We start from the raw sequence: 15,935 nt of genomic DNA, 5'->3' as shown, positions 1-15,935 counted from the left end.
GCGACGACGTAATTTGGAGCAATGCACACTGGGATATTTTACGGACGGCGCATGCGCCGTTCAAAAAAAACCGTAAAAAACGCGGGGGCAAATCAAATTTAACCACTCAAGGACCGCCTCCTGCACATATACGTCGGCAGAATGGCACGGCTGGGCACATGTACGTACAGGTATGTCCTGTACTAGTACCCAGCCGTGGGGCGCGCCCGCGACCCGGTCCGAAGCTCCGTGATCGCGGGTCCTGCGGACCCGATCGCCGCACTCCTGAAGAATGGGGAGAGCTGTATGTAAACACGGCTTGGGGAGGGGACATTGGAGTGTAAGCTCCTCTGTACAGAGACTGATGTGATGTGGGGGGAGGGGACATTAGAGTGTAAGCTCCTCTGTACAGAGACTGATGTGATTGGCTCAGTGTACAGCACTATGGTATATGTCGGCTCTATAGAAGGAGTCTGTTATGATTTCTCTATAATGAGATATAAATCTATGTCCTCCCCTCCCCCACCTCTCACATTATTGATCACCTATAATAATAATATTATTGATTCCTCCCCCATCATCTCCCCTCCTCACCTCTCCATACAATGTCTTTTCTTATCACACACCCCAAACACTAGAGCACCAACCAGGTTTATCTGAGGCTCCGGCTGGCGGCCATTTTCTGTAGGACCAATCACCATAATACACCAATGGGGTCTGACCGCAGACTGTCCGGAGTGGAGCTGGAGGTCACATGTTTCCGGTCCAGCGTGGAGCTCCAGTCTGCAGCCACACTCCGTTGGTGTATTATGGTGATTGATCCTACAGAAAATGGCCGCCAGCCGGAGCCTCAGATACGCCTGGTTGGTGCTCTAGTGTTTGGGGAATGAGACAGGAAGAGACATTGTGTGGAAAGGTAAGGAGGACACATGGAGAAATAATATAGATTATAGGTGATCAATAATGAGAGAGGACATAGATTTATATCCCATTACAGAGAGGTTACAGCAGGCTCCAATCTTATCTCTAATCTTCTATAGAGCCGACATATACCATAGTGCTGTACACTGAGCCAATCACATCCGTCTCTGTACAGAGGAGCTTACACTCTAATGTCCCCCCCCCCCACAGTCACATCAGTCTCTGTACAGAGGAGCTTACACTCTAATGTCCCCTCCCCCCACATCACATCAGTCTCTGTACAGAGGAGCTTACACTCTAATGTCCCCCCCCCCCCCCCACATCACATCAGTCTCTGTACAGAGGAGCTTACACTCTAATGTCCCCCCCCCCCCACAGTCACATCAGTCTCTGTACAGAGGAGCTTACACTCTAATGTCCCCTCCCCCCCACATCACATCAGTCTCTGTACAGAGGAGCTTACACTCTAATGTCCCCTCCCCCCCACATCACATCAGTCTCTGTACAGAGGAGCTTACACTCTAATGTCCCCTCCCCCCCACAGTCACATCAGTCTCTGTACAGAGGAGCTTACACTCTAATGTCCCCTCCCCCACAGTCACATCAGTCTCTGTACAGAGGAGCTTACACTCTAATGTCCCCCCTCCCCCCACAGTCACATCAGTCTCTGTACAGAGGAGCTTACACTCTAATGTCCCCTCCCCCCCACAGTCACATCAGTCTCTGTACAGAGGAGCTTACACTCTAATGTCCCCTCCCCCCCACATCAGTCTCTGTACAGAGGAGCTTACACTCTTAGACTGATGTGATTGGCTCAGTGTACAGCACTATGGTATATGTCGGCTCTATAGAAGGAGTCTGTTATGATTTCTCTATAATGAGATATAAATCTATGTCCTCCCCTCCCCCACCTCTCACATTATTGATCACCTATAATAATAATATTATTGATTCCTCCCCCATCATCTCCCCTCCTCACCTCTCCATACAATGTCTTTTCTTATCACACACCCCAAACACTAGAGCACCAACCAGGTTTATCTGAGGCTCCGGCTGGCGGCCATTTTCTGTAGGACCAATCACCATAATACACCAATGGGGTCTGACCGCAGACTGTCCGGAGTGGAGCTGGAGGTCACATGTTTCCGGTCCAGCGTGGAGCTCCAGTCTGCAGCCACACTCCGTTGGTGTATTATGGTGATTGATCCTACAGAAAATGGCCGCCAGCCGGAGCCTCAGATACGCCTGGTTGGTGCTCTAGTGTTTGGGGAATGAGACAGGAAGAGACATTGTGTGGAAAGGTAAGGAGGACACATGGAGAAATAATATAGATTATAGGTGATCAATAATGAGAGAGGACATAGATTTATATCCCATTACAGAGAGGTTACAGCAGGCTCCAATCTTATCTCTAATCTTCTATAGAGCCGACATATACCATAGTGCTGTACACTGAGCCAATCACATCCGTCTCTGTACAGAGGAGCTTACACTCTAATGTCCCCTCCCCCCACAGTCACATCAGTCTCTGTACAGAGGAGCTTACACTCTAATGTCCCCTCCCCCCACATCACATCAGTCTCTGTACAGAGGAGCTTACACTCTAATGTCCCCCCCCCCCCCACATCACATCAGTCTCTGTACAGAGGAGCTTACACTCTAATGTCCCCCCCCCCCCCACAGTCACATCAGTCTCTGTACAGAGGAGCTTACACTCTAATGTCCCCTCCCCCCCACATCACATCAGTCTCTGTACAGAGGAGCTTACACTCTAATGTCCCCTCCCCCCCACATCACATCAGTCTCTGTACAGAGGAGCTTACACTCTAATGTCCCCTCCCCCCCACAGTCACATCAGTCTCTGTACAGAGGAGCTTACACTCTAATGTCCCCTCCCCCACAGTCACATCAGTCTCTGTACAGAGGAGCTTACACTCTAATGTCCCCCCTCCCCCCACAGTCACATCAGTCTCTGTACAGAGGAGCTTACACTCTAATGTCCCCTCCCCCCCACAGTCACATCAGTCTCTGTACAGAGGAGCTTACACTCTAATGTCCCCTCCCCCCCACATCACATCAGTCTCTGTACAGAGGAGCTTACACTCTAATGTCCCCTCCCCCACACAGTCACATCAGTCTCTGTACAGAGGAGCTTACACTCTAATGTCCCCTCCCCCCCACAGTCACATCAGTCTCTGTACAGAGGAGCTTACACTCTAATGTCCCCTCCCCCCCACAGTCACATCAGTCTCTGTACAGAGGAGCTTACACTCTAATGTCACCTCCCCCCACAGTCACATCACATCAGTCTCTGTACAGAGGAGCTTACACTCTAATGTCCCCTCCCCCCCCACACATCACATCAGTCCCTGTACAGAGGAGCTTACACTCTAATGTCCCCTCCCCCCCACATCAGTCTCTGTACAGAGGAGCTTACACTCTAATTTTTCCCTTTCCCGATGAGCGACAAGCTTTGCTGACATTGAGGCCGGCTTCACACTGGTGCGACACGGGGACCCGCCTTGGATCCCCGCCAATACCAGGCGCTGTGTTTGGTATGAATCATGAGGGGGAACTCCACGCCAAATTTTAAATAAAAAAACGGCATGGGTTCCCCTCCAAGGGCATAACAGGTCCTTAGGTCTGGTATGGATTTTAAGGGGAACCCCCTACTCCAAAAAAAAACTGACGTGGGGGTTCCCCCAAAATCCATACCAGACCCTTATCCGAGCACGCAGCCTGGCCGGTCAGGAAAGGGGGTGGGGACGAGCGAGCGCCCCTCCCCTCCTGAACCGTACCAGGCCGCATGCCCTTGACATGGGGGTTGGGTGCTTTGGGGCAGGGGGCAGAGCGCCCCCACACCAAAGCACCTTGTCCCCATGTTGGTTGTCGTGGTCTGCAGGCGGCGGGCTTATCGGAATCCGGGAGACCCCTTTAATAGAGGGGCCCCTAGATCCTGGCCCCCCACCCTAGGTGAATAAGTATGGGGTATATCGTAACCCATTCACCTGGAGGAAAAAAGTGTAAAAAAAAAATAATGCACTACACAGGTTTTTAAAGTAATTTATTAGGCAGCTCCGGGGGTCTTCTTCTTCCGACTTTTGGAGGTCTTCTTCTTCCGACTTTTGGAGGTCTTCTTCTTCCGACTTTTGGAGGTCTTCTTCTTCCGACTTTGGGGGTCGTCTTCTTCCGACTTTGGGGGTCGTCTTCTTCCGACTTTGGAGGTCTTCTTCTTCCGACTTTTGGAGGTCTTCTTCTTCCGACTTTGGGGGTCGTCTTCTTCCGACTTTGGGGGTCTTCTTCTTCCGACTTTTGGAGGTCTTCTTCTTCCGACTTTTGGAGGTCTTCTTCTTCCGACTTTGGGGGTCGTCTTCTTCCGACTTTGGGGGTCGTCTTCTTCCGACTTTGGGGGTCGTCTTCTTCCGACTTTGGGGGTCGTCTTCTTCCGACTTTGGGGGTCGTCTTCTTCCGACTTTGGGGGTCTTCTTCTCCCGACTCCTCCGCTGTCTTCTTCTCCCGACTCCTCCGCTGTCTTCTTCTCCCCCGCTGTCTTCTTCTCCCGACTCCTCCGCTGTCTTCTTCTCCCGACTCCTCCGCTGTCTTCTTCTCCCGACTCCTCCGCTGTCTTCTTCTCCCGACTCCTCCGCTGTCTTCTTCTCCCGACTCCTCCGCTGTCTTCTTCTCCCGACTCCTCCGCTGTCTTCTTCTCCCGACTCCTCCGCTGTCTTCTTCTCCCGACTCCTCCGCTGTCTTCTTCTCCCGACTCCTCCGCTGTCTTCTTCTCCCGACTCCTCCGCTGTCTTCTTCTCCTCCCCGACCCCTCCGCTGTCTTCTTCTCCTCCCCGACCCCTCCGCTGTCTTCTTCTCCTCCCCGACCCCTCCGCTGTCTTCTTCTTCTCCTCCCCGACCCCTCCGCTGTCTTCTTCTTCTCCTCCCCGACCCCTCCGCTGTCGTCTTCTTCTCCTCCCCGACCCCTCCGCTGTCTTCTTCCAGCTCTTTTACTAGAGTTGGCCCGGTCTTCTCTTCTTCCGATGTTGACACAACGCGCTCTCCCGCTGTAATGCCGTGTGCGTGGTGTGCAATGACTTATATAGGCATGGGGCGGGGTCACCGGGTGATGTCACCCAGTGATCCCGCCCCTTATGGCGTTTCAGGGCATGATGGGACTGTGACACCATAAGGGGTGGGGTCACCCAGCTCTTTTACTAGCGTAAAAGAAGATGGCGGAGAAGCGTGGCAGAAGGTACCGGAGAGCGGGAGAAGAGAGCGGAGAAGTCGACAGAAGACCCCCGGAGCTGCCTAATAATTTACTTTAACCACTTCCATACCGGGCACTTATACACCTTCCCGCCCAGACCAATTTTTAGCTTTCAGTGCTGTTGCACTTTGAATGACAATTGCGCGGTCATGCTACACTGTACCCAAACTAAATTTTTATCATTTTGTACTCACAAATAGAGCTTTCTTTTGGTGGTATTTGATCACCTCTGGGATATTTATTTTCTGCAAAAAAAATGACAGAAAGCCGCGGCCTTTCCTGATGCTGTGACCGTGGCGGCAATCCGCGGATTGCCGCCACGGTCACAGCATCAGGAAAGGCCGCGGCTTCGGCCTAGCTCTGGAGCCGTGGCACCACTAGCGCCCATGTTAAATATCGGCCTAATTTGAATAAAAATCGGCTGATGCCGATTTCTCAAACGGCCAAATATCGGCCGATATATCGGTCGATCTCTATTCTACTCTAACCTTATTCATGGTTCCAAAACCCCAATGAAGGGTATCTGATCTATCCTGGACTTAAAATCCCTCAACAAATTCTTCCACGTTCCACAAATGTATTGGCCTATAACATGCGTGTTATACACCAATAAATACAGTAAATTTATGAGGGTAAATGTCCCTCCCTGCCAATAACGTCCCATTTTCGTTCCTAAAAAAAAAACAAAAAAAAACGGATTCTATATTCGTCATAGTATTCGTCATTTGACAAAAATGTGCTGTACTTTTAGTTTCATTTTCATCACTGTAAAAAAGCCACTGACAAACTTTTTTGTGGACAAAATTAACACTGGTTCTCAAAGATCTTGGCACCCTTGATTTCCCTTCTCAGAACTCTGATCATCCAGGTGGCAAGCTTTCTAGATGACTTTCTTCTGATGGACTCGTCTCCTTTGCAATTGTCCAAAAGACAATTCAGCTTCTTCTGGACTTTGGCAGGGAGATCAATTTAAAAATCTACCTTCCCTGTGCCTAGAATAGTTGGGTCCTGGATATATCCCAGACAAAGGTCCTTCTTCCAGAAAAGAAAGTTCCTCCTCTAAGAATTCGCACTCGATAACTGAGATCCAAAAGAAATCTCACAGTGAGATTTGCCATATGAGTTCAGGGTCCAGTGGTGGCCTCTTTTGAGGCAATACCCTTTGCCCAATTCCATTCAATAACTCTCCAGCTAAATATTCTGTTAGCATTGGAAAAGCAGTCTCTCTGTTTACGGGATCTCATGCTCCTATTCTACCAAACAAGAATGTTCTTGTCCTAGTGGATCACATCTAATGGCCTGTACACATGATCCGAATATCGGACGAAAACTGTCGTCCGAGGAAGAATCGTACGATTTTCGGATCATGTGTACACTACTTTTGAGAGCTGATCACGACAGTTCATCCAATTTATTATTCGATCGGACAAGCGCGAAAAAGTTTCTCTTATGATACCAGTTTGTCCGTTTTTTTTTTTTTTTTTTTTTTTGTTTAGTCGGTATAAATGTCATGCGAAAATTTTCGTGACTTTAGTAACCTATTCAATTTCTACTTGCGACTATTAAGCCGTACGATATTCGGATTGGGTGTACGGGCCATAACGGACATCAAGCCCTCCTTCACCATGAAGGGGCACCCTCACTCATTGTGGTGTGGTGTGGTATGTCTGTTGCAGTTTTCTCCCTTCGCCTTTCAGGACAGCACCTTGGAGAGAGCGTAGCTCCACCTCTTCACAGGAAACACTGCGTGACAACGCCCATTTAAAAAGCAGCTGCTTCCACCATGCCTTCAGTTTTAGTGTTCCCTCCGCCATGGAAGCACTGCTGGGGAAATAGAGGGGCTGCCCTCTCTCCAGGAGGGTTTTGGCAGTACCTTCATCCGTTGTTAGTCTCTCAGACCAACCCAGCTCCTTCCCGTACGTGAAGGGGGCGCTCTGGTGTCTCTTCCTTCGCCGGCTCACAGGAGTAATGGTCGGTCGGGGGTTGTCCGCCCAGGGTGTTCAGGGGGCCGCGGTTGTGCTCACACTGAGCGTCCATGCCAGGTCTCTGCATGGAGGCGCCGAATCCCAGACGGCGGGTGACATCAGTTCCGGTGGGTGGAGACTTCCGGCAGGGCGTAGCAGCAATTGGTTCCAGCTGCTGGAACGCAGGAGGAAGAGGCGGGTCATCTGGCCGGGACTTCCTTTCGCTCATAGGGGGAGCTAAGCAAAGGAAAAGAAGCTATTTAAAACTCAGTGGCGGCAGCTGCGTGGTCCATAATGGAGGAAGCTGAACCATCAGCAGCAGTGGCGGATGCAGGCGCCCAGGTTCCCGGCCAGGCCCAGGTAGGAAAGGCACAGTGGTGCCTCTTTCCTTTGTTTATGACACTGGGTGTTACTAATTAAAACCTGCAGCTGTCTGCTTTAGTATTAATGCTCTAATAGCAGTTCAGCAAGGAGTGAGACTCTGTGGCACATAGGGTGTCGGCTAAAGGGTGCTGTGTGTTCTCTTAATTGGTGATTTATTTAACCCTGAAAAAGGGCCTGGGTTTTTTTTCTGTTTATTGTTGTTTCAGAAAGCCACAACTAAATCAGAGAGAGCAACAGGAAGAAAATGCCCCTCATGCAAAAACCCTTTAAGGGATTCTTGGCCAAAACCAATGTGCAGATCCTGCATTGCGGACCTAGTGAGGGAAGAATCTACACAGGAGTGTAAAGATCTCTTATCCTCTGTAAGAAAAGAGTTGGCAGAGACCCTAGGGACAGTGTGTTCCCTGGTAGAGAAAAAAGGCCAGAGTCACAGCCAGGAACAGAGTTCTCAATCCAATCTCCTTCCGTCCACTTCCAGACCAGTGGAGAGTGAGTCTGAGGATGAAAGGAGAAGCGTCCCCCCCTCAACCGTTGATTCGGAGGATGAGGAGGAAGATGAGGCAAGATCCTCTAGGTATAAACTGTCGCTTGAAGAGGTGGATGAATTTCTCAAGACAATATATACCACTTTGGAAATCCAAGAGGAAAAACCCCAGTTGTCGGTACATGACAAAATGTATCAGGGTCTGGAAGAAGTTAAACATAGTCTTCCCAGTTCATAAGATCCTAACAGATACTATTAAGAAAGAGTGGAAGGATCCAGAAAACGGACATGTTTTATTTCCAAAGCCCTCAAAAGACGGTTTCCTTTTGAGGAAAAGAAAGGGTTGGTTTGGAATAAAAAAACACAAATCGATGCCGCCTTCTCCCAAGTATCTAGAAAGACCGATTTTTAGCTTTCAAGGATATGGGCATCCTTAAGGATGCTATGGACAAAAGGGCAGCTGGACTACTGAAGAAAGCCTGGGACTCAGTATTGTCCAATCTGAAACCTGCAATGGCTGCCACGGTTGTTGCCAGGAACATGGAGTGTTGGTTGGAGCAACTTAAAAACCATGTGATAGCAGGCACTTCCAGGAAGGATCTATTGGAGTCCTTTCCCACTTTGCTAAAAGCGGTCAAATATATGGCAGACGCTTCAGCAGAATCCATCAGGATGACGGCCAGATGCTCAGTGCTGGTTAACTCAGCGAGAAGAGCCATCTGGCTAAAAACATGGTCAGGGGACTCTGCCACCAAAGTAAAATTTATGCGGAATTCCCTTTTCAGGAGACCTGATGTTTGGGCCAGAACTAGAGTCTGTTAGCAGATAAGAAAAAAGCTTTCCCACAAAAGAAGAAAGCGGTACAGCAAAGGAAAAAAATGTTAGTCCCTTTCAGCAAACCAATAAAGAAAGAGACCAAACGCAGAAAAAGTAGGAGGCAGAGGAGGGGTGCTCTTTAGACCTCCCGAACTAACGCCTAAAAAACAATGACCATCTCCCAGTAGGGGGAAGGTTACAGGACTTCCTTCCAGCTTGGAAAAAAACAACAAGAAGTCCTTTCGTTCTGAGCCTAATCGGACAGGGGTACCAACTAGAATTCTCAGATTCCTCCAAATCGATTTTACTTCACAAATCTACCAAAGGACCGGAAAAAAGCCCTGGCTATGAAGTCTCTTTTGCAAGAACTGATGCAACAGGAAGTTATTTCCCAAGTACCGAAGGATCAGCAGGGGAAAGGGTTTTATTCCCACATTTTTCTGGTCAAAAAACCATCAGGAAGTTTTGCCTGATCCTCAATTTGAAGATTCTAATCCTGTCCATGAAATACAAAAAATTCAGAATGGACACAATTTTTTTTCTGTGAGGAATCTACTCACCCCGGGTTGTCACATGGCATTGATTGACCTGAGAGATGCATATCTCCATTGTTCCAATTGCACCCTAGTCACAAAAATGCAATTTAGGGCCCTGCCTTTCGGTCTTTCCTCTTCTCCTAGAGTGTTCACGGAAGTGATGGCAGAGGCTCTGGAACCCTTGAGGCTGAAGGGAATTCCAATAGTACCTTACTTGGACGACCTACTGCTGTTCGCAGACTCAAGAGATCAGGTGGAGGTCAATCTGCAAATAATCCAAGAACATCTAAAGGGTTTGGGTTGGCTTCTCAACCTCCAAAAATCCAATCTTCCAATCCAATCTTCTACCATCCCAAAGGGTGAGGTTCTTGGGCTACGAAGATAGATTCAGTAGAACAGAGAATTTTTCTCCCCCAAGAGAAGATAGAAAAAAGGCAGTCAACTCTTCAATGTGATTCAGAGATCTCGGTGAGGCAAGCTATGTCCACTCTCGGTCTCTTGACAGCGGCATTTCCTTCGGTTCAGTGGGCCAGATTTCATGCCTGTCCTCTGCACGCAGACATCTTGAAGAATTGGTCCTATCAGGTACCCTTAGAAAAAAGGTTCAAAATGGACCAAAGACAAAAAGATCACTCTGGTGGTGGAGAAACCAAAGAAACATCTCGAAGGGGCTTCTTTGAAACTTTCCAGTAACCCACGAGTTACAACGGATGCGAGTGCATGCGGATGGGGGTCCCACCTGGAAGAACAGACAACTCAAGGAGTCTGGTCAAAGTCGGAGGCAAGGAGATTCTCGAATTGGAAGGAGTTGAAGGCTATACAACAAAGTCTCCCCTCTTTTCAGCTAACCCCATAGAAAATCACAGAAATGTGGGGGTTTCCTCAGGTGGACCTCTTTGCAAAACAAGAAAATGCAAAGACACCGGCTTTCTTCTCTCTTCAGAGGCAGGATCAAGCTATCGGGATAGATGTGTTGGCCCACAAGTGGGATTTCCCTGTGTCTTACGCAGTCCACCCTCCCCCGTTCCAACTGGTACCAAGGGTATTGGCAAAATTCAGAGTGGAATCCACAGAGCTAATATTGATAGCCCCCCTACTGGCCAAAGAGGCCTTGGTTTGCTACCCTGATGAACCTTTCAGCAAAACCCCCCTGGAGGTTGCCGATCAGGGCAGATCTGTTGTCTCAGAATCAGATTCTATATCCAGATCCAGGCTATCTCAACCTAGCAGCCTGGTTTCTGAAGAACAAATCTTAAGACGAAAGGAATTGTCAGAAAAACAAATTAATACCCTCCTGGCAAGTAGAAAAGAAGTCACCAGAGCTTTATACTTTAAAGTCTGGAAAGTCTATAATACCTGGTGTTCCAGCAAGAACTTTAATTTTAGTAATACTATTTTGGTTCTAGAAATTCTTCAAGAGGGATTGAAGAAAGGTTTAGCAGCAAGTACCCTCAAGACGCAGTTGGCTGCCTTATCAGTTTTTTTGGAAATAAACCCTGTCAAGGGAACCTTTAATAATCAGATTCTTTAGGGCTATGGCAAACGTAAAGCCTAGACCTATTGTTAGTTTTCCCAAATGGGACTTGTCTTTGGTTCTTCAGGCTCTTACTAAGTCTCCAGTTGAACTTATAGAAGAGTCTTCATTAAAATTTTGACACTCAAAACTATTCTGCTGGTAGCAATAACTTCTGCTCGAAGAATACATGAGTTACAAGCTCTTTCAATTGAAGAACCTTTTATGAGATGTCTACCAGATAGGCTAGTCTTAAGGACAGACCCAGCTTTCCTGCCAAAAGTATCATCAATCTTTCACCGCACACAGCTTTTCACACTTTGGATGTCAGGAGGTGTCTTCTAAAGTATCTAGAAGTAACAAAGAATATCAGGAAGTCTACTTCACTATTCATCCTGATGGAAGGTGCTAACAAGGGCAATAAGGCTTCCAAGAGTACCCTGGGAAGATGGTTAAAGCAAGCCAATAAGGAGACCTACATCTCTTAAAGATTGAAACCTCCGGTGGGTATTTTGCCTCATTCTACCAGAGCAGTGGCAGCATCATGGGCAGAGAAGGCCGGGGCATCTCCCGAGCAAATCTGCAAGGCGGCCACTTGGACCAGTTTTTCAACCTTCATAAGACATTACCGCTTGGATCTGATGTCAGCCTCAGACCAGTCCTTTGGTAGGAAGGTTTTACAGGCAGTGGTCCCACCCTGAAGTACGTTTCTCTGTTATCCTCTCCGAGGTGCTGTCCTGAAAGGCGAAGGGAGAAAACCTTAGTTAGACTTACCGGTGACGATATTTCTACGATGCCTTTCAGGACAGCAGCCTACTTCCCTCCCTTGGTTATCAAAAGTAAGATATCATTTGTGGGACTTGGTAATTGTCTGCTTATATCTTCCAGCATGTTGGAGGATTTCTCGGTAACAACTGAAGGCATGGTGGAATCAGCTGCTTTTTAAATGGGCGTTGTCACGCAGTGTTTCCTGTGAAGACGTGGAGCTACGCTCTCTCCAAGGTGCTGCCCTGAAAGGCTCGTAGAAATACCGTCACCGGTAAGTCTAACTAAGGTTTTCATCTCTCTGGGTCCCAAACATCCCTGACCTAAAGGTTCAATATTTTCAAAAAGGTGCAAGATAGAGTTTAAGACTACCAAACTCGCCGCTTTCTTCTTTCAATCAACCAAAACTTTGCAAGGGCGGTCAGATCTGCAAAAGCAGGTTAAAAGAAAAAAACTGACGTCTCCCGTCGGAGCCACTGTATTAACAATCTGGCGTTAGAACACGACAGCTCAGCGGTAGAGATCGCTGTACTGACAGGGGGATGCCCCACCCCCCGCCAGAACACTCCGGTCAGTGCTCTCAGCCATTGGCGAGCCGGTCAGCTACTGGTTTTCCAAATGGCCGGCTTCTAACGGACCGGCTGACATACACATGGCCGAATGTCAGCATTTTTTATTTATTTTTTTAATCGCCGATGTCTCCCCTCATTCAGCCCATTCAGTACGGGGCTTAACAGAGGGAAGATCTTTCCTTCTTTAGAATTGGAAGGTTTTTACAACAGACACGTGTCCGTCAGGCTAGGGAGGAGTCTTTCAATCCTTGACTGTTCAGGGAACATGGCCAACGGAGGAGGCAAAACTCCCCATCAACATCTTGGAGCTCAAAACTCTCAAACTATCTCTCCAGCACTGGAACCCCTTCTTAAAGCACACACAATTTAGGTGCAGTCAGACAATACCACTATAGTGCGATATATCTGGAGAACTGGAGAAAGTGCAGAGAAGGGCAACCAAACTGATAAGAGGCATGGAGGAGCTCAGCTATGAGGAAAGATTAGAAGAACTAAATCTATTCACTCCTGAGAAGAGGAGAATTAGGGGGGATATGATCAACATGTATAAATATATAAGAGGTCCATATAGTGAACTTGGTGTTGAGTTATTCACTTTACGGTCAACACTGAGGACAAGGGGGCACTCTTTACGTCTAGAGGAAAAGAGATTTCACCTCCAAATACGGAAAGGTTTTTTCACAGTAAGAGCTGTGAAAATGTGGAACAGACTCCCTTCAGAGGTGGTTCTGGCCAGATCAGTAGATTGCTTTAAGAAAGGCCTGGATACTTTCCTAAATGTACATAATATAACTGAGTACTAAGATTTGTAGGTAAAGTTGATCCAGGGTAAATCCGATTGCCTCTCGGGGGATCAGGAAGGAATTTTTTCCCCTGCTGTAGCAAATTGGATCATGCTCTGCTGGTTTTTTTTGCCTTCCTCTGGATCAACTGTGGGTATGGAGTTGGGTGTATGGGATTGTACTGTGTTTTTTTATTTTGTTTGTTTGTTTGTTTTTTGTGGTTGAACTGGATGGACTTGTGTCTTTTTTCAACCTGACTAACTATGTAACTATGTACTATGTAACTATCCGCCATCAAGGAGGCACGAGGCACTATCCAATTAACACGCCCAAGCTCATCTCCTCCCCACACACAGCCACAAAGGCAAGAGAATTCTTGTTGGGCAGTTTATTAGTGCTCAGACAAACACACTTCATGTTCACTTCATCAAATCGGGGCCCTCTTTGAAAAAAGTTTGGACACCCCTACAGTATAGTATATGAGAAGACAACCTCACTCCTGTCCAAGTACTGGGAGTGTAGTGACTGCTGTACGTTCGGTGTTTGTTATTTACAACAAAGATTGTTTGGTTTGTTTTGTCTTTTCTTTTAGAGGTTAGTCCAAAAGGTTGCACGTACCTCATTGGACCTAAACCATAGTAAGATGACACAATTTACAAAGTGGTTGAATTCCTGCAGCTCAACTTTAATAAGTAAATGTCACTTTCTTTTCTCTCTTCTGTTTTTAGGAATGGCATCAGCTGATCTGAGGAAGGAGCTGGAATGTTCCATCTGTCTGGACATTTATACAGATCCTGTAACCCTGAAATGTGGACACAATTTCTGCCGGGACTGTATTGGTCGTGTGTTGGATACACAGGAGGGGTCTGGAGGTTATTCCTGTCCTGATTGTAGAGAAGAGTTCCAGGAACGTCCTGCACTGCGGAGGAACATAACACTACGTAACATAGTGGAGACTCTCCTGTCTTCTCAGCCAGATCAGGAGGAGTCCGGGGTCTTCTGTACTTACTGTATTCACACTTCTGTACCTGCTGTGAAATCCTGTCTGCTGTGTGAAGCTTCTCTGTGTGACAATCACGTGAGAGTCCACAGCAAGTCACCAGAACACGTCTTATGTGACCTCACCACTTCCCTGGGGAACAGGAAATGTTCCATCCATAAGAAGAACCTGGAGTATTACTGCACTGAGGACTCCTCCTGTATCTGTGTGTCCTGCAGGCTGGATGGAGAACATCGGGGACACCAGGTGGAGACTCTGGATGAGGCCTCTGATATGAAGAAGAAGAAACTGAGGAATGTTCTTCAGGAACTGATGACCGAGAGAGAGGAGACGGAGAAAAGAGTCCAGAGTCTGCAGGAACACTGGAGGAAAGTACAAGGAAAAGCAGATGATGAAACAGAGAAAGCCACTGTCCTGTTCAGAGACCTCAGGAGACTTCTGGGAGACCTGGAGAAGAAAGCCCTGAGTGCGATCTCCTGGCAGGCAGAGCGGGTCTATCTTTCAATGTCTGATATGATACAACAGCTGGAAATAAAGAAGGAGGAGCTGTCCAGGAAGATGGAGGACATTGAGGAGCTGTGTAACATGACGGATCCACTGACTGTCCTCCAGGAATCAGACACAGGTGACTTGTGTGATACTGAGGATGGAGATAAGGACAGAGAAATATATGATAAACTCCTCCGTGATCGATGTGATCTGGATGTGGCGTGGATCTCATACAAATTACACACAGGTCTATCTGATATAATGCAGCAAACATGGGGGGTGTCGGGGGTTATGGACCTATTACTGGATGTGAACACAGCCAGTAATAAAGTACATATATCAGATGACATGAAAACTGCATCCTTATCATCATCACATGAGAATCGTCCAGAAACACCAGAGAGATTTTCATGTCCTCAGGTGATAAGTAGTCAGAGTTTTTCCTCAGGGAGACATTACTGGGAATTGGATTTTGGTGGGTTACTGTACTGGATTGTAGGAATGTGTTACCCCAGTATAGACAGGAGAGGAGATCGGTCAGAGATTGGCTATAATAAGAAGTCCTGGTGTTTGGAGAGGTTGTTGGGTAATGATTACTCGGTGATGCATGACAGTAATCTGATCCAATTACCCGGTAATATGTCCAGTGACAGAGTCAGGATAGATCTGGATTATGAGGCCGGGCGGATCTCCTTTTATGAATTGTGTGAACCGATCCGACATCTCTACACCTTCACCACCACCTTCACTGAGCCCCTCCATGCTGCGGTACGTGTCGGGAAAGGTTGTATAATGATAACTGGGGGGCGAACAAACGTGAGAAATCTGCCAGGAAACTGGTGACATCACTGGGTGGAGAGTCTGATTGGTGCAATAGGAGGAAGCGGTGAACAAGAACCCATACTACTGATGGATTTATAAAGATGATGAGCAGCTTTTATAAATAAATCCTCTTCATCCTGAACCGCACTTCACTACCTAGTAGAGCTACACGATTAATCGTGAAAGACTCAAAGCGATTCTACCCCCCTCCCGATCTTAAAACAGCATTTCCCGATTCTATGTAACAAGTGCAGAAAGTTCTCTGCTCACTTCTGACAGCTGACACAAAAAAAATCCAGGCAGCCTGCCAAGTCAAGAGAAACATTGTAAACGTTTAGCAAGGGAAGACTCGCCCAAGCTCTACCGCAGTATGATGCATTGAGTGTGCGCAGAGTGGTCGGTGCTCTGGCTAATTAAGTTCACAGTTAATCCATAACAAAAACAAGCCGGCAACTCGACACCTTCTCCATAGAAAATGTTATTGTAACGTTGTAGCAGTTGCAGCATCCAAAACTGACGCGTCCTGGCCTAAGCCTTCATCTTTTGATGAAGGCTTAGGCCGAAACGCGTCAGTTAGGGATGATGTTACTGCAGTAATTTTAAAATAAAATTTTCTATGGATAATTTGTTGATCTGACGATATGGTTTCA

The 15,935-nt window shown here is 47.5% G+C and overlaps 2 protein-coding genes across 4 annotated transcripts in view; one reads left to right on the top strand and one right to left on the bottom strand.

Annotated features, from left to right (window-relative positions):
* LOC120924673 (E3 ubiquitin-protein ligase TRIM39-like) overlaps positions 1-1,919 on the bottom strand; it is an 18,569-nt gene extending 16,650 nt beyond the window's left edge. The window contains exon 1 of one of the 2 annotated variants that reach the window (XM_040335669.1): positions 1,880-1,919. The gene's annotated coding sequence lies outside the window, so the exon portion shown is untranslated. Of the gene's footprint in view, positions 1-573; positions 623-1,879 lie in introns of those variants that run through there. The other variant, XM_040335670.1, reaches the window with a different exon arrangement.
* LOC120924674 (E3 ubiquitin/ISG15 ligase TRIM25-like) lies at positions 848-15,935 on the top strand. Of its 2 annotated transcripts, none has more exons than XM_040335672.1 (2): positions 848-895; positions 13,703-15,935. In XM_040335672.1, the coding sequence occupies exon 2, from the start codon at positions 13,705-13,707 to the stop codon at positions 15,304-15,306; it is 1,602 nt and encodes a 533-aa protein (XP_040191606.1). In that variant the 5' UTR covers positions 848-895; positions 13,703-13,704; the 3' UTR covers positions 15,307-15,935. The 2 variants fall into 2 exon arrangements, with proteins under 2 accessions (XP_040191606.1, XP_040191605.1); XM_040335671.1 differs by lacking the exon at positions 848-895 and adding an exon at positions 2,114-2,201.

This window comes from Rana temporaria, chromosome 1 (assembly GCF_905171775.1).
Source record: "Rana temporaria chromosome 1, aRanTem1.1, whole genome shotgun sequence".
Taxonomy (NCBI): domain Eukaryota; kingdom Metazoa; phylum Chordata; class Amphibia; order Anura; family Ranidae; genus Rana; species Rana temporaria.
The sequence above is the reverse complement of the archived record's forward strand: the minus strand, read 5'-3'. Positions and strand labels throughout refer to the sequence as shown.

Bases quoted from the DNA above. Each gene is read 5' to 3' on its own strand.
- LOC120924674 (XM_040335672.1), top strand. From the start codon at position 13,705: ATGGCATCAGCTGATCTGAGGAAGGAGCTGGAATGTTCCATCTGTCTG.